The sequence below is a fragment of the Haliotis rubra genome, unplaced genomic scaffold, assembly GCF_003918875.1.
Source record: "Haliotis rubra isolate DU_JTF1 unplaced genomic scaffold, ASM391887v1 Scf25, whole genome shotgun sequence".
Taxonomy (NCBI): domain Eukaryota; kingdom Metazoa; phylum Mollusca; class Gastropoda; order Lepetellida; family Haliotidae; genus Haliotis; species Haliotis rubra.
In genome coordinates, this window is record NW_025766558.1 from 3,634,302 (window position 1) to 3,659,938 (window position 25,637).

The following is a 25,637-nucleotide window of genomic DNA, read 5'->3' on the forward strand; positions in this document are numbered from 1 at the left end:
TAAATTATGTTACCTTGATCAATCAACTTCCGAACAAGCGTGGTATGACGCTCTTTGAAATCTTAGTATGATTTATGATCGATGTAAGGAATGAATTCGACCCCTCCTTAGACTGGAATGAGACTGAATCCAATGGTGCACTGCCAGTTATAGTTACAACAGAAGCCAGCTCCGTTCCTTCTGTCTTTTCTTGCAATCGCGACATACACGTTGAAGGTGGAAACGTATATAATTTGCAGCCTCATTGTATTGTAATCCTATATATAAAGACATCTTTGAAGCAAGTCTCGTGAAACAACCATATGTGGTATTAAAACAACTAGCTGCAATTACGACTGATAACAGGTTTTTATTTAGATTAGACCACTACCACTTGATCTGTAGGTAAATACTTAAGTTACACATGACAACAGTAATCAATCAAAATTACTTGAAGGACTACAGAAGCTTCATCATCCACTCCATCTCCCAGTCGAATATTTTCTGTCGAGCCTCATTCCTGTGTTGACTCCTTGCAAGGCTTCTCTTCCTCCGGGAGTGACTCAGCTGGTGAAATGTGAAGGGTGATATTGCGAATCTGCTGTGATCGGAACACGTGTCACCTGCCCACACGTCCAGGTTGCGCTGCACGTCAGCCTTTATCAGATCAATGTCAAGGTCATCATAGACATGGAACTCGACTCCAGATACGTTCTTGCTGTAGACCATGAGAACCTTCGAAAGAAATAACATTGAGAAATCGTCCAATTAACCGTGCAGTATGTGAGACACTTCACTATGCGTGGTTACAGGGAGTATTTTGATATTTAATCTCCTTTCTGGCACATCCTGGAACAACCGAGGTTTAATTGGCAACAGGGCATGACAGTTACTTTGCATAACATTTTACAAACAGCTAATATCATATACGTCTTTTGGAACTACATTTGATAAATATATCAGTTGATGATGACACTAGTTTTCTTTGAAGACTGTTGTTCCTAATGAGAAGTCTTGACGCCAAATAATACAAAAACGCCTACTATAAAAACCTTCAGGCATGAAACCTTCAGCTCAAATTATATTTATCTGTACGTGGACGCACATAATTCGGTCATGACCAATAATTGTTACTAGTTTCAGCGTTCTTGTAGTGAATATTAGAATTACAAAATGCATACCATATATTTCTTTGTGCGAACTTTGCCATCTGTTAATTTGTGATAAATGTGTTTTATAATGCTGCCTAATCGGGATTACCTTCAGAATTCCTTTCAAGCTCTTAATATCTTCCTGGTGATCTACGAAGATTCGAACCCTGCCCGCGGCCCTGTAGGCCATCTCCTGCTCAACCAGTTCCATCAATGGCATCGGATTCTTCTCGGAGCTGAACATCAAGACCTCAATACTGCCTGAAGGCTCTGTTGGATAACGTGACGTCATCAACGGCACTGGAACCAAGTGATATCACAAGTTGGCTAATGATGTATAAATCTTTGAAGCAATAAAGTTCCCACGGAGAACAAATTTAAGGCATAAATCATTGAATTATATTTTTAGACGTGGGTTCATTTAAGGAAATTGTTTCCAAATGAAACAAAAAGAAATTTGTTCATCCCAACACAATGCGGTATTACGTATGGTGATGTTATTTTTCATCACAATAGGGACGGCTTCCACTTCAAGGCCTTACTACAGGTACTATGCTAAAGGTTTTACAGTAGGCATGAGAAAGACGTCTTCCGTTTATTATGTTGGGTGAACAATAGATTTGCCTTTGCGTCCTTTTGTATTTTGGTAGAATACCTGGTGCCATCACTGTCTGGTACTGAATCAGAAACATATGCTCACCAAATGGTTGGAATAAAAAATCGAGATTTCTATAATTATTGACTGTGTTCTAGCATACATAAACAGAAATTTGGTAAAATGATATCTCACTTAGCAAAGAGTACAGCTGAATGTTTTCAACACAGATGTTGCCATCATGACAGGCGAGGGAGTGGACGCTGGACTCTGCCGTCTCGGTATCAAAGAAGGTCGCCCGGTCTGTCAGATCAGGGAACGCTCTGGTTGCTCGGTTGATGAACTTGTCCACAACCACAGAACACGCTTTCACTTTGTCATCCCACAGATGACCTGGAAAGCACGCGTGTGGCAAATATTTAGTTTATCAGAACAAACTACCCAAGGAGTTTTTAGAAACAAGACAAGTTTTTTCAAGCCTGTAAATGTGAAAACAACCACAAAGCTAAATGTTATTGAGTTGACGAGAAACAAATAACATGCTAAGTTGTAAGAAATATATGTTAGTAAAGAAAATATAACTTCATCACATTACGATTTCTGCAGCTGCAATGCAAGAAAACTACTACTTTTATTTTATCTCAACCCATTCTCTCGATCATGGTAACTGAGGTATCACGTATACGAAATCATTCGTATTGAATAAAACCACAGTATCTCCTGTACTTTTGTGGTTTGTACCTTTTGTTGTAAAACATACAACATGTTACCTGTCGCCGGACATCCTCCGCACAATTCAACAATACATTTCTGTATGTCCGGATTGAGGTCCACTCTGGGCAGACGACCAAATCCAGCAGCTGAAGTCATCCGCTCCTGCAACGTTCTAGCCTCCTCCTTGCGGAATGGTAAGGTTTGTTTGCAGAATGCTGGCTGCTCAGTCGTGGAACATAGCCTGAAGAAACATTCAAACGGCATTTAACACTCTGAAGCCGACCTTTAACATATAAACAAACACTAGATATGCATTTAATCTCAGCACACTTACTCGTTATACAGTTGTCTCAGAAGCATTATTTTTCAAGAGGTCGAATCTCGGATAGACTTTGATGCTTTCACACTGAGCTGATACAACTAACAATTAACAACAAAATGTAAAGACCTCCTTTCCAAACTGTTGCTAGAATTTTGAATCCAAAGGCGAATTTGTATTACATGAACAGTATTTCTAATATGATATGATCAATAGCTCTTGAGATAATTCTTGAGTCTTACATACCCATTTTGATGAAACTGGAAGGTAAGGTATTGTTTCACTCTACCTAGAGGATGAATGTCACAGATCCCTTTGTCAAAAGGATGAATAACAGGACCACCTTAAAAATGGTTTGAAAATATTAATTATACAACATCAAATGATATCATTATAATATTCGGAAATATAAAACGTCAGTGTAAAAACACCCAGTGTTGACCATCCATAAAATCCATTTAATTTGTGGTAAAAGGGCAAAATGGCTTTGAAAATTATAAGAATGGACGACTAAACATCAGTAATGACACCGTGTGTTCGCCAAGAGGGGACACACGCCCTGCCCTAAGTTCACTTTTAGACCTGTTGTTGGTGTAAATTTGTAACGTGGTACCATGACAGAATCATCATATCTCACAGTAGTTATATCTTTATCTCACCCTGAAGTAACTCCTCTTGTATGTCCAATATCTGTCTGAAGTAGGTAGTGTTCCAAGTGTTCCACAGCGTGATGTAGTTCAGTTCATTCCCATGTTGAAGAGGCCTGATATCCACATACAATTCATCTTGGTGACACCCTACACCCAAACCCCTCATCTGCTGTCTTAGAAAGGGCGTACAGCATCTGAACAACGTCTTAGCCAAATACACGAATTCGGAATTATGTCGATATCGAGGTGGCCTCAACTCAACGGCCTGTCCTGTTTGGAATCTATACATTTCCTCCACATGCCTAATGTCAAAATTCACCATGTTTACGGACTGCGTACGGTACCCAGAGCCTTTACAATTTCTACTTTATCGCCATATTCCTCGGAAATTAGATCAAGACACATGAGCAGTGATGAGTCAACCCTCAAATAATGTCTATTTGGACAGCTCATATCTTGGATGGTGTAATATTCGGAGAGATAGGTGTCTTTATCAAAGCCGGGAAACAGGTTTGGCAATATTGCTTCATGTTCTAGAGATTCAGGGTACATGTATTCTGTTTGTTCATTTGGAGGAGGGCCAACAGCAAGCCTAGCAATGTCGTCATGAGAAAACTCTACCCGTATTCCAATGAAATCTTCCTGACTCTTGACAAACACTTCGATAAATTGGGGGCTTGAAAAATTCATGAAATCAAAACCAGAGCATGCAGCCAAAACTGCCAATCTATTTAAACTTGAAATCGGCGAACTTGTGAGACACAGCCCTCTGAAAATATGTTACATATCACTGTTTAATGACAGAGTCATCGCAAATATGTTTACATTTTAAAAATTTATCAATGTACTAATTGTTGGTGTATTTTGGTCAGAAGTTGCAAGCTCAGAGGCGTGTAACCATTTTGGTCCAGCTTGGTGAAAACTGGTCTCATATGACATCTGAGGTCATGCGTGATTTTCATGTTTCTGTTTAGGAAGTTTTCCTAACTATTCACATAAATGTAGAAATAATACTTTACGAACCCTGTAAACTACCTATTATTTCAACATCATATTGGGTACCACACCTTCCTAGTTTTCAAATAAAATGGCTCACGATCTCTACTGTCAACCGATATGCTGAAATAGATGAATGGTTATGGTCTTTGGTGAACACGTGAGATCTCGCTCGTGATGTTCCTGCAAATTGTATACTTCTGAGAAGTTAAACACATTCCTGGAAAACAAATAATTAGTACCTTCCTTCTCTGTAGTGCAGTGGCATGTCTGATTGCTCGGTAAAGGCCCTTTCAACGTTCACGTCTGCAATGAAATGTACACACAGGTCTTAGACAGCATTATTCAATTGATGGTTTGCGGGTTGTGGGTTGCTACAACCGACCAGATGACCTTCGATGTGTTTATTGTTTTACCCGCTTTGTTTCCATTTTTACTATGTTAAACATCATTATCTCCTTTTTGATAACCAAATGTGCTCCAACAAAACCTTTAATATGCTTCTGTAGATATTACTATGTACCTTGCTGCAATCCATTATGTCCATTTTGTATATCATTGACAATGGTTGATAAACAAAAAATTATATCACAAAACTTACAACTTAAACGTTAACAATTGATTACATTTCTAAAACGTGAAAAAGCATATATCTATTGCCTACAAGATGTTCATTTCACTGAAAATATGGAAAAGACAATACAGGAAGAATGGGGAAGTAAGAACTGCTTTTTCAGTTTTTTTAAGAGTAATTCTCGTGCGGTAGCAATCCTATGCTCTAAATGGCTTGACTTCGAGCTTCAGGGGGTAACCACAGATGAAGAAGGTAATGTGATAATAACTGAAATGACACTCGACTGATATAAACTTACTATTGGTAACCTCTATGGTCCAAACAATGACGATGCAGACTTTATATATCTCTTGCGCAGAAAATCAAAAACTTCCATAGTGACCATGTGATCTTATGTGGACATTGGAATGTTGTACAAGAATTCTCTACTGACACCTTTAATTATAAACATAAGAATAACCCTAAAGCTAGAGACCAGATTTTACAACTAAAAAAGATCTAGATTTCTTTGATCCCTGGCGTCAAATGAACCCTATGACCGGCGATAAACCTGACGACAACCCACTCCACTTACACAAGCGCGCTTAGATTACTTTCTCGTATTTCATAATATGCTACCCTCATTTACAGAATCAGTAATAGAACAAGGTTTCAAAACAGACCACTCCTTGATATCGGTGACATTCAAACTTTCAGATTTATCACGCGGCAAAGGGTTTTGGAAGTTTAATAATTCTCTATTTAGAGACCACATCTATGTCAAGAAAGTGAAGAATGTTATTTCTGAAACCGTTGCTCAGTATAATGTAGACACAGATAGATATAGCATTGACGACCAAATTCTTTTCGAAACTATTTTATTGATGATCAGAGGAGAAACCATTAAGTACTCTTCATTCCAGAAAAAGGAAAGAATTAAAAAGGAAAAACATCTCTCTGACAATCTAAATGAAAAAGAAATTCAACTTGATGAATCAGATAATGAAACCGTTAAAAAGGAAATAATAACTGAAATATAGGCTATTCAACAGGAACTTGAAGAAATATATGTAACTAGAACCCAATGTTCAATTCTTAGATCCAAAGCAAAATTTGGCGTCCAATATCACTATTATCAGTATTCTATAAAGTTGCTTCAATGGCAATTTCAAAACGAATTAAATCCGTTTTGGACACATTGATAAACGAGGACCATAAAGGCTTTATGTCTGGTAGATGAATAAATGATATCACCAGGCAGATCTATGACTTGATTGAATATACTGACACATACCAAATCCCCGGACTTCTATTATTAATAGATTTTGAAAAGGCCTTCGATATTGTTGATTGGTCATTTATTGATAAAACTTGTATCTTTTTTAATTTTGGAGAATCAATTAAAAATTGGATTAAGGTTTTCTAAAATAATATTAAATCAAGTGTACTTGTAAATGGTTTTGGCTCAAATAGCTTTGAAATATACAGGGGCTGTCGTCAAGGTGATGCGCTATCACCATATATTTTTTATACTTTGTGTTGAAATTCTCGCAATAATGATACGTAATAATGTAGAAGTGAAAGGAATTCATGTAGAATATCTTCTAAATCAGTTCGCTGATGATACTACCTGCTCCCTAGATGGATCAGAACGCGTTTTACAAGCAGTGCTTCAAATCTTAACTTTCTTTGCCCGCTTTTAAGGATTGAAAGGGAACATAGACAAAACTAGAATTATTTGGATTGGTTGAGAGAAACGTTCAAGAATGAAACTTTGTCGGAAATGGAATCTAAACTGGGAACAAAGTAATTTTGAACTACTGGGAATAAAATTAGACATGGATATTAAAGATATGATTGATTTGAACTACAACAAGCTAATAGAATGTGAAACCCTCATATCAATATGGTCAACTCGAACCCTAACCCCTTTGGGCAGAACCACTGTGTTGAAATCTCTTATCCTCCCAAAATGAAACCATTTGTTTGCGTCTCTGCCAAATCCTCCGGACAAATTGATTGAGGGATTTCGAGGTAGATGTTTTCGATTTATATGGGGAAACGAGCCCGATAAAGTCAAACGTGACCAACTGATATGCACTGTTAAAGATGGTGGTCTAAATGCACCTAATATAAAAGAAATAATGCAAGCTCAAAAGATTTCTGTCTTAAGACGATTTTATAATAACCACACCAAATGGTTTAATTATTTTTCTGAAAATCTACCTAAACTGGGGTCTGCAACTATTTTTGAATATAATTGTGCAAATCTAAGAAAAGTTATCATTCCACTTGTTCGCAACAACTTCTACTGTGATCTTCTGAATGCCTGGTGGGATTTACTATCTAGACATGGGGCAGCAGATTCACCAAATATCACCTCTCAATATATCTGGTATAATCAAAACATCTTAATCGATAGGAAATCTATATTCTATCGAAACTGGAATGCAAAAGGTGTAATATTTATAGATGATCTTCTGAATGACTCTGGAAAATTCATGTCTCTTGATATCTTTGAAAATAAATACAACGTTAAAATGTTTCTAGAATATTCAGTATATTAACTCACTCAAAGCATTCCTCAAAAGAAGTAATATCAACTTAGAAACCATCAGGAAAACACAAAACCCTTTGCAACCATATATGTTAAACTTTTTGATTAGACAAAAACAATGAAGGCAAATATACAGGGCTTTACTTGACACGTTTAATGTCTGGACGTTATATTGGAAGCTTTACTAGAAACAAAATCAATAAAAAATCAACATGTGTAAAATGGAAAAGGATACTAGAGAATGAAATCGATGGAAACTATTGGCAACAATATACCCATATCCCGTTCCGCTGTAGTTCCAATACAAACTCCTGCACCATCTTTTACCAACAATTATAGCTAAAACACATGGAATTAGCATGAAACGGCCCTCCCATTATCAGAAATATGCGGGCCGCTGCAAATGATATTGGACCGCTCAACCTTAACGACGGGCCACTATCAGTTCTGTTGTCAAGTGACGTCATAGTGGGTGCGTCGGTTCATTCGACTTTGGCTTTGGACTGGCAGATATTCTGGGGCAAACAAGACAAAGCAATCCGAATTCCCGCTTTAAATAGCGGTATTATTGGCTTTCTTGCTGGTGCTAACCTTAACAATTGCACTATTAACGTTGTTGTTGTTGGACCAAAACCGAACACTGACAACTGACGTGTCTGACATAGTTTGACATGCTGCAAGCCATGGTCTTGTCAAAGGCCAAGGTCGAATATCGTCACGTTCTGTTGTGACGTCACTTGAATTGTTCGATGACGTAATTGCATTCGGGCAGTCAACCCCGTCAGAAGTTGGTTTTGAGTAAACTTACAGTCAAATTCCTTCATTGTTTCCTTTTTCTTTTCAACACAAATCCCATGTATTTTAGCAAAAATAACGGTAATGCTATTTTTGAGGGCATTATCATTTGCAGAAGCCCTCGGTCTTTTTAAACTTCGTCGGGCAGTTAATGGAAGACCTCGGGCTTCTGCAAATGATAATGCCCTAAAACATAGCATTACCGTTATTATTGCTAAAATACATGGGATTTGTGTTGAAAAGAAAAAGGAAACAATTAAGGAATTTGACTGTAGGCCAGAAGAACAATGATCCAATCAACGTGTTTCTTATCCTTTTCAAAAATATTATCTTTAACTGTAAAATATCTAAACAGATGCCAACCTTTCAGTTTTTACAACAGGAGCTTAAAAAATATTATGAACTAACAAAATATTCTGCTACGACATATTGCAAATTTTAAACAGAACAAAAAACCCGACTGGAAACAAACACTAAGAAATGTGTGATCAACAGATGCAAGGTGATTGTCAAATGTATAGGTCTACAGTGATTTATCGACCTTCTTGACAACCGTCAAAATCAAGAATGAGACCCCATGCACGTGTATGGGACTACTGCGTTGTGCATGTACTTCCCATCCGTTGTGTTTAGCGGTGGTTATCAAGAAGAAATGTGGTGAGTTCATAAGATGTCTGTGTTTGAAAGGTCAACGCTTACACTTCCTATCCAAATTTAAAGTTCAGGTTCCCCTATTTGCAAAGAGTCTTACTATCTCTCATAACATATATCATATTCTTAATGTTAATTCTCAAGTTATATGTACATTCACACTGATATAATGTTGAAAATGGAAACCAATATATATATATATATATATATATAACTGTACCTATGCCGTCTGCATGTGCTAGTTTAGCGAGTTGTCGTAGTTTGAGCGCCATCCTGGGAGTCATTAGCCGAGTGCTACAGTATGACCAGGGTTCTGTTTGGCTCATGGAGGGCAGACATGGCGTTCTACATCTTCTGGTGGAGAATCCACACACACTGCTGGGACTCCCCTCAGGCCTGAACACAACATCACTCCTATCGTAGTGATACAGCCTAGAACAGAACATCTGAATTATTAGTGTACAGAATAAACATGTTCTCTTGTATACAGTTTAACATGGGGTAGTCAGAAGCTCTGCAGTGTTGTATTTTCATACTTTTGCATATCTTCCGAGTTCAACCTGCTCAGAGCACCTTGAGGAGGCCCACATGCTTCATCCACGCCTTCTCCGGATGGTATGGTATCGCCTACATTCAGAATAGGGGCCTCTTTCGCACACCTTTGGAATCGAGCGTCATTACCTGTACATAAAAAACAAACATTACAAAATTCAAATATTTGCACTGGTGTGTCTCATAATGTGTGGACTCATTATTTTATGAGGATATACGTTACTTTGTAACAACGTTGTTAATATCATATGGTAGAAATAACAAAATTCAATCAGAAATGTTTTAGTTTTGGGCTGTAAGATTGCTAAAACGTGAACTCCAGAGAATAATGGTCTCTAATGTTTGCAGAAACAGCTTTCAGAGAACAAACGACAAAAAGTGTGAGGAAAATATTTTGAACGGATCAAAACAAATCAGTGAAGACGTGTATCAACCTTTACCTTCATCAGCAATCAGGTCTTCAAACATCGCTCTCTCAGTACTCATGTTCATCACCCCGTCCTTCTTCATCGCAACGTGGATAACAGCGAACTCTCTGTTGATGCCGACATAGTCGAATCCAGAACAGACGCACAGGGAACCTATTCTGTCAAAGGTCGTGTTGTCAACCGTGTTGGCGGCTAAAGGAGGATACAGCAATGTTATTCACACATTACACATGGTTTGTTAGTGAGTAAACATAACACAAATATCATTGCATTCCTGAAACCAAACCTATATACAAATGTAATCATGAAGCAAAATAGATATGCAGTACCGTTAGCATGTACTGTTTCTTAGGAAACACATGTGAAAATATTATTCGTATACATGTACTTTGAAATGGAAACTCACACTTACACGTTTGGCAAGACACATTTAACATGACCATGAAGACGTCTACCATTTGACTCTGAAATCTGAAAATATCCTTTCATTTTCATTTCACTGGATAACTGAGCTCACTCACAGAAACAAATGCCACAGAGCGTGCTACATTGTTGGGTCCCGAAAATGTACACCTCACTCACTTGCTCAGGATCACAGAATCGCAGGAGACAACATTCAGAATATTAAAGTGATGTGTTTGGTGCCCAAACAACAACATGGCAATGTCCGTTATAGCTGTTACGAAAACATACCTGAAACTCCTGTCACCGTTACAACAGCAGCTCTGCCTTCATAGTGTAGGGAACTGTTACCATGGTGACCACCAGGAAAGGCTGGGCTTGGTTCATCCCAGGCAGCTAGTACTATGAGTGTTGCTATGGGAGATACAGTCGAGTTATATTACACCGAATCTAGTCCCAACTAACCTGATCTCTGTCACATAGTTTTCTAATGTTGCTATTAAAAATTCCTAGTGTTTCTACTGAAAAGAGCGGGATTGCTAACGTATTAGAAATAACAAAAACCCACCTGCTTATATTTTCCAAACAATGTTAGAGTAATTTATTGAAATTACTATTAGTTACTTTTAAAGTAATTTAAGGTGTTTGTGGAGTTAATACGATTTCCTTCAATATACATTTAACGGGTTATGAGAAACGCCACATACAAACCGTTTGTCCACTCTGTTTTGACCAACTGACTCAGTTTAGTGATTGCACGGGCAAGACGAGGTGTCATACATCTACTGGCACAGATGGTTGTTGAATGGTTGTTACATACTGAACATGCTGATGGCGTCAGTTCACAAAGAGCACTTTCCTCAGCAGCAAACACAATGTCCGTTCCTTCCAAAACCTCGAACCTACAACAGAATGAACAATCCTTAAACAGAAATAACAGAAATGTTTGTCCTTATGTTGCCGATGTTATGATCTCGAGTCATTCAAGATACGTTCATATATGACGCATATCATAGTGTACGGTGAAGAAAAACAACCTTCAAATGACTCTTTCTCTCAATCGATCACATTGAAGGAAAGTATCCTTCGAATATGTCAACTTACTTGTTGAACAGACTGCTGCCCCGTACAACCCTGTCAGTCATTTCGCCACACACCTGGTCCTGTGTGAGTGGAGGCCCAAGTTCTGCAGGGCCGTCACAATGGGCCAAACATGTCAGGGACAGGCTGGACTCTGTGAGTGTCTCTCTTTTCGTGATCTTCGGATTTAACATAACATCCCTGAAACAAGTACCTTTACTTTGACATACTCGTAATGCAAGCTCATGTAACATCATAACACTGTGTCTCAAAGTGTCATTTTCGAAATAACTTGGACATTGTGCTCATTGTATCATCCTGTGCAATATGACGTTCGTATGCAAGCAAAGTTTAGTTCTCACCATACGTTGCATCCAAATGCTTCAACGGACAGAACTGACTTTTCAACAGAAAATAATCCATCTACTGCAAGTGTCGCTTCTGTGCATACTTCAAGTCCACTAATGACAGATTCCATTTTCATGCTTGGCCGTACTCTGTAAATCCAAAGTCAATAATATATTAACTGTCTTAACGTAAGGTACATATTGCATTGTACATATATTGCTAGGCGACTTGACTACTGTCAAAATATTCAGTGGTTGGTAGTCTTCATTTAGAACACGCGTATATGTACGGCATTACTTTTTCTTACTCATCTGTAAAACACATTTTTATGTTATTTCATAACTTATTTTCTGACTACTTGGTAGATAAATGTCATTAGATTCTGTACTCTGCAAAGGTCTATATACACTGAACGAACAAACATCACTACACGCTATAGATATGTACGTTATTTCCATTGGTGGGTACAGGTTGATGGTTATGTCCTTTACTTTCCAGGAAACAGATGCGTTGAAGAAAATCTGAAAAAAATGACAGCAAGTTGTTTAGATACTTGCCTATTTGCGGTCTCAGTTATCACTGTTATCATTATATGTGTACGGTAATACATCTACTATTGGTATACCTTCACATTTGACTTATGTACCTGTTATTGAAGTTCGCCTTCCACGGGACACAAAAGTGAATCTTTTCACGTAATCCCCACAATAGTTTAGAGACATTGCATCACGTTAACCTGATACACAACATAGCCAGTGACCGTCCAAGGCAAATGGAACATGAATGCTCAAATGGTACATACATGCTAAAACAAATCAACGAATGCATTCAACTACTACCTTCTGGAACACATCGACGGTGACGTTGAATGTGTCAGGAACAGCCATCTCTACTGTGTCCTGTCCATCCGATGTCCAGGCGTGAGATGTGATGTCTCCTTGTAGCGATGATGATGCCTCAAACTGCTGCGCTGCAACGGGTTAAGCATTGAAATTATGACTACAGGCTGTGTGGTGTCGATATAGATCTTGAAGGTTGAAGCAAATGTTCCAACTGTACACCATGCTACCATACAAACATACAGCATAATCAAAAATAAAGTTGATAATTGATTTACGACAGACTTAGTGTACGGTTCCATGTCAGACTATACTCTCTAAATAAAGAAACGCATAGGCGTTTTCAGCAGTTCATTTCGATATATTTTGATTTGGATCAAACGTCATTAAGACAATTCCTAATTTTGAATCCCGTTAATCATGTCGTGGTTGTTACGTATTGCGCGCAAACCCATCCCAAAATGTGTTTGTAAATGTTTGTCATAAAAAATGAAAACGATACAGAAAAAATTGTCCACTCAATGGACGTGCAATGAGTCAGAAACATGACACATCGATTATAATAAGTCAAACCAAATTCATCATTTCATTACGAAATTCACGACGTAAACGAAGATAAAAAATACCAAGATTGAATTCTACTGACCAAAATATCGCCATTGGACGTTTGGAAGCAGGGGACTCACAGTCTGCCGTTGCAAGACACTTCAAAGTTCACCTGAGGGCAATTATCTCGATTATGGCATCGGTATAGCCGCTTCAACTTGACCCAAGATCGTCCCAGAAGTGGAAGACCAAGAGTGACCACTCCTGCTCAAGACCGATTCATCCGGGTGTTACACCAACGTCACCGATTTGCTACAGCAACGGACACTGCAGGACAGGTGCCTGATCTGCGAAGAATTTCCGTTCAAACCATCAGAAATCGTCTGAGAGAAGTGACGATTCGGGCATATCGAACAAAAGTTGGACATGTCCTTGACACGACAACAACGACGTGTCCAATAGTGGTCCAGCGATGAATCGCGTTTCCTCCTGCAACGACGGGAAGGGAGACAACGTGTCTATCGACGTCGACACGAACCATTTGCGCCGGACTGCGTTCGACAGGTGGACAGATTTGTTGGACGGAGCGTCGTGGTGTGGGGAAACATGTCCTACACGGGCAGATCAGAGCTAGTGGTGGTTAAAGGCAATCTTGCAGCAAATCGCAAGGTAAGTCACAAAACATAAATTAAAACCTTCTTGTTTTAATCGTAGAATATGTGTATTTTTATTGTATGGCTAGATATATCTAAATTGCTGACAGCAGAAGACATGATGTAAATCCAGCTTGGGCCAATGCAGGAAGCAAATGTACTGTAAGTCCCCATGGTCCCTAGTATGGTGATCTACCTATAGTTGTTGGCAATCTATAGCCCGATTTTACCTTTCTTGTCATTTATAGGTAAAATATTTTAGATTTAATTACTAGTCTTAAATTTATTCCTGTGATAATCTAGTTGTTTTACAGCCCTTATTGTTCATGTAAAACATTTCTCGTCACTATATGACTGAAATATTGCCGAGGTGACGTTAAATCTTAACTCACTCTCTCTACCAAATCCTGCGACCTCACCTTCCCCCACTTTTTAACCGCAAGAGGTCGCTGTTTCAACACGGCTACGCTCGACCTCACACAGCTCGTGTAACAGGTGCCTATCTCGCTAATTCCAACGTCAATGTCCTTCCCTGGCCATTCAAATCATCTGATCTGAACCCGATCTAGCATCTATGGGACAAACTTGATCGACGCGTCCGTAAAGCTCACCATCGTCTTCAGATACATGCAGAACTTGCCTACGCGTTGCAAGATCAATCGTAAAAAATCCCCGAGGAAAATATCCGACGACTTGTGCAATCCATTCGAAGGCGGTGTCGAGCAGTAACGGCTGCAAGGGGTCACCTGGTGCTAATGTGAACGCCTCCTTGTGTCCACACATGTGCAGTGAGTGAAGTGAATTAATGCTGACAATGACAACAGTTCATATGTTCATCCGTGTGTTGAATTTCTTTCATTTATGTTCAAGCTTTAAACACGAGTTATAAACACTTAAATACGTTTAGTACATTTCCTTATTTTGGGCCTATGCGTTTCTTTTTTTGAAGAGTCTTCATGACTTATGTTTGGCACATATTGGATAAGGAAAAAGATTTATCGATATATTGTGTATCGATCCACGTATTTATACTAAATACATTGATAAATGTCTCAGGAAAAATATGACAAAACGGAAAACTTCACAAATGTTTAAAAACTATTTGAGGTACAAACGAGAAATCTATCAATTTCATTAAGTTTGTTCAACAATGACAAGCTAAAGGTGACACACTTCTGAACGGAAAGATCATGGGTTATTGATATAGTGACCAATCACCTTTGGCAGGCACCGGATAAGAATGTTATTACTAAAACATTATGAGATATTATGATGAAGTCTATCGACTCAATTGTCGTGTCATAGATTAGAAACTAGTAAATTGAATCTTGTCAGTATCACAATATTGACACTGCATATTGCAGTGAAGAACCTATATCTACATTTGTCTTTCATCACATTAGTACACGAATACTACAAGTACTGTAAGTCCCCATGGTCTCTAGTATGGTGATATACCTTCAGTTATTGACGATCTATAGCCCGTGTTTCATATTGTATCGTCTTCTTCAATTAAAATGTTTTTACATGCCAGTTTTATATTCAAATCTGTGACACTCTAGTATTTTTACTGTCCATCATCGACAGGTTTTATTCTTCAAAATGTTTTCATCTTTTATTGTATAAGTTGTTTTCTTCACGATATGGCTGAGACATTGCCGATATGACGTTATATATTAACTCACTCACTCAATAGCGTGATGATCTACCTTCAATTGTTGGCGATCTGCAGCTCATTTTTATACTGAGTTGTCCTAATTTGAAATCCAATTTTAGAGAGAGATGCTATTTTTAATTCTTGAATCTGTGATATCCTAGTTGGTTTTACTGTCCTTCGATGACAGTTTTTACTATTTAATTGCGTTAGTACTATAGGGAATGATAGTCCGATGACGCGTAGGTTGACCATGCCTAGGAGCCTCCACAAACGCCAACAAGTAGAGTTTTGTGCAAAAGAAAGACAAAAAGTTTCCCGACAAATTCCGCTGGTGGAAGTGCACTCCAATTAGAGATATGCAAGTGTATGGATATAGAACAATGCCAGGAACCAAGCTATTGCGCGAAGACTATGCCGAGATCTGATCTGGCCATTTGTCCCTTCGGAAAGCGAAGAGGAAAAACCACATCACAGGCCAGATACAGGAAAATCCGAGGTAGTATATAGACCCCGAGCCACAAATGGAGACAACTTCCAACATGGCAGAAGTCTTCGAGACCCTGCTAGAGAAGTATCCCCATGTCTTGCTTTCCGACAGATAGAAATAAGTCCTGGAGCGATCAGGACACCGTCTACGAGCGATACCAGATCCCTCGACAGTTTCTTGAACATTATTTGCAGTGCTTTCGCCAGTTCGTAGAGGATGGTAAAATAGTCGATTTTGTCTACATCTACCCACCTAACCAATTTCGACTCACAGCGGACAAACTCCGAATCATTCTCGGCATCGACTGTCCGGAACCCAAGGACAGACACCAACGCCTCCTCGACAAATTGGTGGACAATGTCCATGCGAGAAAGATTCTTGTACCTTTCGGCAGCTAGCGGTGAAAGCAGACCTACCACAGTCTAACCATATTCGGCATACCTCTTTGCCCAACTACGGCGAGCCCAAGGATATGGAAGTGGCAGCCCCTCTGTGCAAAGAACAACGAAAAGCTGCAGACGTTCCCGAGGGAATCTATTCGTGTAAACAGTTTGCCGTAGCCAAATACGAAGGGAAGAACACATTGTTGCTGCTACTCGATTCGACGTGGACTGGAGAAACTATTCCGGTCTAAGGCTACAAGATACGAGAAACGGTTCGAGACGCAGGCGGAATAGAATGCCTACGGTTGGTGGGTGGACCTTTTCTGTTTAGACTCGGCAAAATCTGTCGCTCGCCCATATCGAAAAAGAAAGACGATCGAGAAGTCGAGTTGCTGTTCCCAGAGACCGATCGGGTATATCTTTTATCTAGTCCAAAAAACCCCCAATAAAACAAAACCATACAAACATCCACGCAAACATACATACGAAACAGATACTTTTTTTCGACTCTTATTTCCTCTTCGCTTCCCGAAGGGACAAATGACCAGATCGGATCTTGGCATAGGCTTCTATGGCGCGATAGCTTGGTTTCTGACATTGTTCTATATCCATACACCTGCATATCTAATTGGAGTGCACTTCCACTAGCGGAATTTGTCGGGATTGTCTTTCGGACTAGATTTGCTCAAAACTCATCGGACTATCGTTTCCCTATAATACTGCGTTTATTGTGAATTAATAACTTTTAAAGTCATGATATGGCTGAATTATTGCCAATGTGACTATACATATTAACTCACTCACTTACACAGTTAACTGCATATACATGTATACCCACAAATTGTATATCTGCCGCTTGCCCGGAATCCTGTCCTGCCTCTACCAGAGCCTCTGGAGTAGCCAAAGACGCTAACCAGAGCTTGTGTGTTGTAAGCAAGAGATAGCTCCACTGGGGGTAGTCGCCAGACAACAGCCACGGGTATGCGGATGAGTTCTATCGGCCCAGTCTCCCACACAGGGGTTGTATAGTTCACGCCCATCTCCTGGCTAAACTCTACTTCAATATCAGCCCGTAGTTGGGATTCACCTTCGAGCTGAAGGCCAAGAAGTAAATAGGTGAATGTGTATCTCTTATTTAAGTAGCTAATGGTATTACAGTCACAATATATCAGAAATGTCATTCATATAGTTTATGGATGATATTACAGAGAAAGATTTGCTAAACATGCTAACATGAATAACGCAACACCCTTAAGAAATAACGTATTGAAAAATATTGTATATCGAGATTGATGTAATACTGCATGTAACATCTAATTGTGTAAGTTACTGTATATTTTGTTTAATCTGTATGTGAGCCTGATGCCTAAAATACAATGAACTTCTTCTTCTAAGAATGCTAACATACTTATGTGTTAATTATATCAATACTCCTTCTCACCTGTGATATGTATTTCACCAGTTTCGGCTTGTTGTTTACCTTCTTTATGAGTAGTTCACTGTAATAATAAAGTATAACGATCTTGGTGATAACTTCTTTATCCTAATAAGCAGTTTCACGGACTGCTAGGGGGATCTCTGACAGCGAGTTGAGTCCACCAGCTTCAACGATGCACCGACCGTTGATTTGAATACCAAATTCGTCACGATTGGAATCCGTGGCCATCAGATGAGCACATGTGCTTGCTGTATTCACCAATATTGAAACATTCACAGCATGATATCAATATATGTATAAGACCTTCGTCTGATATCCAACCTGGACCAAAATATCATGAGCAGCCTCGGCCTCCAACCGAATGGGATCACAGCTATAAAATCATTATGGATATTGTCTGTGTATATGGCAAAAAATGAAACGAGGGGGCAGTTGAATATTTTTCATCTTTAAGAGTGGGCTATGTCAACGAATAGTGTTCTCATTAATATAAAGCACAAAGCGCAAAGGAGAAATCACAAACGGAATAAACCCATTCAGTTCCTTCCGTCCGTCATTCAGACTGGTTGCCCAACATTAAAGGTTTGCAGCTGTTCACACTTGTAAGGCCTCAAATAACAAGAACTTTAATGTAACCATCACTACATAACACGTTTGATCTTAGGATCCAATTCTGCTCCATACCATGCTACTGCAACCAAATTAATGTTCGCCTCACTCAAAAAGGTTGTCAGGTCAACACTCGATTACTTATGTAGTCGTTGTATTTTTTAGTTTGACCTTAAAAAAACAAATGAAACGGGCTGCTCTCTTGCTGGTTTGAACTCATGGGTATGTCATATATCAACACTAATACAATATACATCAACATACTCACAACACATATGACATGTCTGTTCCTCCATGACAATCCATGCACCTCACAATGAAGTCATCCTTCAGCATAAGAAGGTCTTCTTGCGACGGAGAAAATGTCACATTTGCCTGTCTCGCACCTGAGGTCTTGTGGACTGCAAAGTATTTGTCTGGGGCACTGCTTTGATTATGATGTTCATTGAAGGGTATTCTGGTTGAGAAATTGGCGTGCCAGTCGAGATTCCCGAGTATTTTGGTGAGGATGTTCGACAGATAACGGCGATGACGCTGCTTGGTTTCAACGGGCAGATCCGATCGTCCAGGGCTGTAGCGGAAGTGAATGTTGGCCTCCTCTATCATGTCATAAGGCCTTGAAATGACAAAAATACCCATTAGGTTTAGTAATGATTAGTTATGCTAAAAGAACAATGTTGAACAAAGTGTGTATGTTAAGAGTGTGTGTGTGTGTGTGTGGATTAATCTGGTGCTGAGAAATATATGGTTCGGTTACACATATGGACATTGTCACACTACTGGCGGGTGTCTTTACACGTTGGACAGCGTGAAATTGGAGTTGCCTACGTGGTGGGTTCGAACTCAACAACATACCCCTGCCTATGTTTTGGAAAACTACAAAACTGCAAAGTAAGGTTTAACCCAACTCGGACATCTGCTTACACACGCTCGCATGTATTCATGATGTCGGCAATCCTATAACATTCCCTCTGGCTATAAAACATATAACGTATTCCACTTTCTCCTATTGGTATTGATGTAAATCAAGAAGCTGTTGGACAGTTAAGCGATTAAATCAGTCAAGAGCGCATAGTCCGAAATCAAATAGTGCTCCAATATGTGCACTTAAATCATTTCGTCTAAATGGATAGCGCTATAAGGTGCTGATGCAGGCGTTACTATCAACTGATACAATACGAAACATCAACGTCAAAGAAAAACACGAGAATGTTTTACAAACTCTTAAAGAAATGAAAAATGGGTCAATAGACATAATGACATTTCACTTTTTTGGTCCTGTATATATTTACTCAAATGATTTCGTTTTCGTGAGAGAAAAAAGAAACATTACATTAAGCAATGACATACATCACCAAGTACAAAATAATAGGGTGTCGCTACGGTTTCACAGTTTGCTGACACCTGAAATGGGCTTCACTTCACACATTGTAACCATGTGGGGAATTGAATCCTTGTCTTCAGCGTGACGAGCGGACCATTAGGCTAACCACCGCCGAACCCCACCCCCACCCTCCTTATGTAAAGAGTGGCGTGGGATAAGCTGATAAGCTGAGCTGTCGAGCTGGAATCAGGACACGATAACAAGTGCGCTGCAGTCATGACATTCCGGATGTGTACGTTTGCTGGTGCAACCGGATCGGATCGTATTACGTATTTTGCTTATCACCCACTCCAATCAGGGCCGATCAGAGCAACATATGTAACATATTCATAACATTTGCTCCAAACTAAATTTTAATTAAGTGAACTAAGCCAACGACAAGTATTATCAAGTATGCACTATGGCAAACTTTCACGTAAACACTTGTGTCATTCCCAATCGACACGACGATCAGTACTTGGTCTACAGGGGCTGTAAGTTCAGTATCAAGAGTGAGTGAGTTAATATTTAACGTCACATCGGCAATATTTCGGCCATATCGTGACGAGAAAATGTTTGATATTGAAATGGAATATGTGTATTCTATATAACCCTGTCGTCAAAGGACAGTAAAACCACTAGAATATCACAATTACAATTAAATCTAGTGTGGAAAGTTAAAACTAATAGCACTATTTGGACAATACAATATAAAAAAACAGGCTACAGATTGTCAACAACTGAAGGTAGATCACAACACTAGGGACTCGGTATCAAGACCAGACGAAGGACTGTTTTTTCCAACCCGACATTAAGGCCATTGGCTTTTTAAAGAAGGAACAAGGCTGGGTGGAGGCATGTGTTCTTCTGATAAGAAACGGTGCCAAACCTCCACGTAGGAAGAGAAGATGAGTTGCACGTAACCATGCCTTGGAAATGTACAAGAGACTCATTATCACATTTAACTGGTAATTAAGTGTGAATGGTGTGATGTGAAATATTGATGTATAATATGTAACATGATGTTGATGTTGTATTAAGTTGTATAAATGGATATGTATATATATAATCAATAAATACAGACAAACATTGAATCAAACGTAGTAGCATTTTATCCCATTTGGCCCCGGATACTATTTCACAGGGAGCCAAATAAGGGATTAAAGAGGATTATCATATCCCAGTGATTTCTTCTATTGAAACAATAGGAGTTGGGTAAGTGGGAAGACCCCGTCCTTGCAGCAAGTCTACAGGAACAAAGCACGAGGCTACGGGGCCAGGCTGTGATACCATCATGTTGATCGGTTTATTCCCTGGAAGACCAGGGACGTTTAAAACAACAAACCGGTGGAGCATGCAAGGATTTTCAAGTCGACTGCCTCCAGAGAAAAATAGAGTTTTTGTTCTCATTTACGACTGGCAAGATGATACGTTTATTTGCAGTTTATAATATTTTTATCACATCATCACACAAACATGTGTATTTTATACACTTGTTCGTTCATTTATAATAAATTAATCGATCACAGTAAAGAAATTTACAAGCACTTTTCACACATAACATTAAATTTTGAACAATTTCCATACATTACATACATTTATTTTAAAACAGATATATTTCATATATTTGTTTTCAGCACTTTTCATGCATTTCAATTCATCAATTACATTTCATACATTTCTTAAACATGTAACCTTGATGCACTAATATTCTTTCTCCACGGCGGGACGGAAAGAACTTATGGTTCATGGTTTAGTAAATGTATCATTCCTTAAAAAAGTTCACTACTTTCCAAAGTAAATTCAATAATTGGTGAACATGTTTTTTTTAACTAAAGTTGTGAGCTCAAACTCAATGTATTCAGTAAGTGGTATGCTTAATTCACTGACATTTTGAGACGACCCCATACTGTCAAAACAATGGTTATTGGCGTTAATTACTTCAAAGGACACCGGCAAGTCGGCCTGGTGCACCTCTCTGCATGCCCACTTGTCTAAAGACCTCGCAGGACGCCCCATAAGCACATGGGTAAATAAATATAGTAATCCAACGGACCATTATTTACACCCCATAAAATACATGAAAATACAGTTTTCATAAGTAACATGTGTTACATTTGAAATTACTTTTTTTTAGTAAAGTACAAATTCTAATTCTTTTGTTGGGTTGAGTCCCATCCGGGATTCGAACCAACACCCTCAGAGTCAGGGCAGCTAATCGCCAACACACAAAGTCAGCCGCCTAACTCGCTTAGCCACCGCGGCTTCTACAAAAAGGTTAACATATGTTACATTTGACCACTTTCTAAATAGCATTGTGTATTCATAGCTTCCGGCTTCGGGAGCCGTGTCAATTTACACTATCAGAGGGGTACACCAAGTTCGTAGTCTAGACTACCAGCTGTCCGACTTCCATATTTGTGAAAGCCGAGGTGGATGAGGGTTCGATACCCCTCTATTGAAAATGACTATAGACCATGTTGAAGTTAATATTATGCATTGGCGGATTCAAGTGGTGTGTGTGTGTGTGTGTGTGTGTGTGTTTGAAGGGGTTCGAAGCCCCCTTTTGAAAATGATTAAGGCCCATATTGAAGTTAATGTTATGCATTTGCGGATCGGGGGTGGGGTGGGTGGGTGGGTGGTTGGTTGTGGGATTCAGGGGGTTCGAAACCCCCTTTGAAAATTCCTGGATCCGCCTATGGACGTGGATTAATTTCAGCCGTCTCTCATTCCCACGGTGGTATGTTTTCTAAATAAAATTATCTGGGAGCAAATGCAGACTGACAAAAAGTTGGGATGTTTAGATAAACATGTCGAAACTGTTCATAAGAAGTAAAACATGTGTTGACGACAAACAGTCTTTGCAAGAACGTTCATGTTGAGAAAAACAGAAAACCAAAGCACATCGCATGGTTTTCCCCACGCAGTAGCGTCACAAACGTTCACTGATCTTGTGGGATTAATGTTCCGCGCCAACTATCTGCGAATCCCAGCTGCAAGATGGTCAGTCCCTGCTCTCTCGACCGTGACGGACCCGGACACCCGGCTACCGTCCACCTTGGTAGGATTTCTTCAGCCAAAACAATGGGCATTAAGAAGGGTGGATGCCATCATATGCCGTTATTTGAAAATATTCCCTGTAGTTGTTGTCCAATTGTAATAAAGTATAACAGCAGTGTAGACTTTTACGGGTTTTCTAATACGTGGTTGGTATAATGACTGATCAAATTTGATCCTTGGGGATTTATTACCTCGATATTTAATCGTATCCTGTAAAAATGTGATGTTTGTTACGTATGGTATTAAAAAACACATAATTTGAATCCTTACACAAAACAACCCCATTTTGCCATTGCAAATACAATTCTGAAAATAACTAAGATAAATAAGTATATACAGATTTTAAGTTCCGTTCGTATCATCAAAACAGTGTGGACACCTACGTTTATTGGGCAGTTCGAATTGCATGCAATACAGCGATTACTACTCCCTTGCTGTAACCCGTGTTTGGTGGTATAAACTTACACCTGTTTATTTGTCATCATTCACTTGATGGTCAGTTAATGAATCTACAGGTACAAATGTAACAGTGCGACATTGATCTTGAACAATTCCACGTCTACTCGTTGTTTTTACCCCGCGACTACAAGGATGATATCCAATAATTCCTGACTGGGTTGCGATCTCTGCAGTGCCACCCGCAAGCGCATTTGGTAGTATAAGTGCGTATTCTTACATTGATCAACAAAGATGAAGTACAGTTTCGTACTGAATTAATTGGAAAATGTTACCTTTTTTAACATTAATATTTCTATCTTCATTATCATTATAATAAATGTTTAATTTCATCTGCCAGTGGTAAAAAATGTTAGAATTGAAATTGTCGGTTATCCTGTGAAGGTTAATACTTTGTTTTTACACAGGCAGATCAAGAAAGCGTATGCCATGGTTAACCGAAATAAATTACTTTATCTTCTTTTAAGAAATTGTATCCTGCTTGTTTGCCAATCCGGTTCCACTATTGGAAATATATATGTTTAAAGCAAATTCTATCCATTGCTTTGATTGTTCCACTGGTGTTAGACAAGGATGTCCACATAGTCCTTTGTTCTCCATATTTATGAAAGTGTGGAACATTAATTAATTCATTAATTAGGGGTGACAGCATGGCCCAAGAAATTAGTGTGCTATTTTTATCTGCTTTTTTGGAGGTCTGGGTTTTGGGGGGTCTGCGTTATGGGAGTGAACCTTTGCAAAAAAATGTGGGTGTATTCAATATACGTTAGTAAACATATACATACATAAACACTACCTTTTGACAAAACCGCATGATAAAAGTAATTTAACAATCAACTCGTTATAGGTTAATCCTTTGATCGATGTATATTTCTTTAACTCAGCTGAAAATTCCTCTTGCTGCATTTCCACGCGCATATTACCAGGGATAATCTACAGATATTACAACTTTCCATAAATATTCCTGTCTGACTGACTGACTGACTGAGTTTGGTTTTACGCCGCTTTTAGCAATATTCAAGCAATATCACGGCGGGGGACACCAGAAATTGGCTTTACTCATTGTACCCATGTGGGGATTCGAACCCAGGTCTTCGGCGTGACGAGCCAACGCTTTAACCACTAGACTACCCCACCGCCCCTCCTGTCTGAAGACCATAGATAAAACTCATCAATATCACGATAGTGTGTACACTCACCCAGCAGGGACAACGTGTATGGAAATACGATATTCAGTAGGAAAGTAGATGCTGGAGATCTTAGCATAGATTCCATCTCCACCAGATCCCTGTGACGCATTACACCTCCATGTTGTGCTCCCCAGGATGAGCTGACCCACTCTCCAGTCCCTGCCCACATCATTCTGGGTGGTCACCATCAGGATCTTGTCATCCACACACACGAGGCGCTGGAAAATATATGTCCTCTCGTGATCGCTTTTGTTACCATTTAATGACAATGAAAAGGATGAAATGTCGAGTTTCTGCCAATGTTTACTGCTTTAATTCAAAATCAACAAATTAAATGAATCCTGATAAATATTTAATCCTTGTAGGGTGGCCATTATCGTTTCCCCAAATAACAGCATATTATCAGGGATATATACTATATCACAAAAAAAATAACAGCAATGTCAGGCTTGAAAAGAAAATATTCCTAACGTATGAGAAAATCACTATGCAATATGGAATTGAAATGTCAGTATTGTCTCGGTACCCATTGGCCTCAAGACATGCCAGCCAACGTCAGATTTCGTCATACGTGTCTATGTACCCGTGAACATCCGGGTTAGAATTGTTTTGTCAGCAACCCATGCTTGTAAAAGGCGACTATACAGATCGGGTGGTCATGGAATTTTCACCTTTTTACAATTGAAATTATATGAAATAATAGCTCTTAAAGTAACGGAATACATTCTTCTAAAATGCCTTATGCGTTTCTATTTTTGAAGAGTGTATATAAACAAAGTCACTTGAAACCGTTCATAACCACATACCTTTAGTCCATCAATGACATCAAGATCAACAACATCACTGAGGACACCAGAACTGTGAAGTTTGAACCGTTCCCCGTTGTCGTCAGTTGTGAAGTCCACGTTGTGGTGGAAGGAGTTGTCGGTAGAATGACTGTCGTGTGGGAACAGCCCCGATATAACAAAGAAGAAAACCAGACGCAACATGACAAGCCTGCGGTGTTCAGCTGTACGCCATGGTGTGTTATGTACGCAAGATAAGAAGTATTCTTTAGACAACTCAGTACATGCACTGGTTTGGAGTTAAATAAAACCCAGCCATACTGAAAACGTTGTCTTTCTGTAACCCATATTGCTTGTAACGCCTGCTAAAGTGCTGTTGGTTGGATAATTACAATAACTTG

The 25,637-nt window shown here is 39.1% G+C and overlaps 1 protein-coding gene across 2 annotated transcripts; it reads right to left on the reverse strand.

Annotated features, from left to right (window-relative positions):
* Positions 1–329: 329 nt before the first annotated feature.
* On the reverse strand, positions 330–25,587 carry LOC124279450. 2 transcript variants are annotated; one of them, XM_046715279.1, is made up of 21 exons: positions 25,258–25,566; positions 24,461–24,669; positions 18,651–18,998; positions 17,777–17,834; positions 17,174–17,429; positions 12,610–12,740; positions 12,218–12,291; positions 11,785–11,919; positions 11,447–11,623; positions 11,054–11,244; positions 10,634–10,756; positions 9,953–10,132; positions 9,497–9,641; positions 9,181–9,392; positions 4,647–4,710; positions 3,418–3,521; positions 3,005–3,101; positions 2,496–2,680; positions 1,921–2,118; positions 1,240–1,430; positions 330–714 (listed from the first exon to the last, which is right to left on the reverse strand). In XM_046715279.1, exons 1-21 carry the CDS (start codon positions 25,438–25,440, stop codon positions 439–441), a joined length of 3,537 nt encoding a protein of 1,178 aa, XP_046571235.1. In that variant the 5' UTR covers positions 25,441–25,566; the 3' UTR covers positions 330–438. The 2 variants fall into 2 exon arrangements, with proteins under 2 accessions (XP_046571235.1, XP_046571236.1); XM_046715280.1 differs by lacking the exons at positions 330–714; positions 1,240–1,430; positions 1,921–2,118; ... (1 more) ...; positions 3,005–3,101; positions 3,418–3,521 and adding an exon at positions 3,624–4,177 and having other exon boundaries at positions 25,258–25,587.
* Between the last annotated feature and the right edge of the window lie 50 nt (positions 25,588–25,637).

Coding starts and splice junctions, on each gene's coding strand:
- LOC124279450 (XM_046715279.1), bottom strand. CDS start 25,440: ATGTTGCGTCTGGTTTTCTTCTTTGTTATATCGGGGCTGTTCCCACAC. Junction 17,835..18,650: donor ACAGACATGTCATATGTGTT/GTGAGTATGTTG, acceptor TTATTATTACAG/TGAACTACTCATAAAGAAGG. Junction 3,522..4,646: donor CTGCACTACAGAGAAGGAAG/GTACTAATTATT, acceptor TGTGGATATCAG/GCCTCTTCAACATGGGAATG.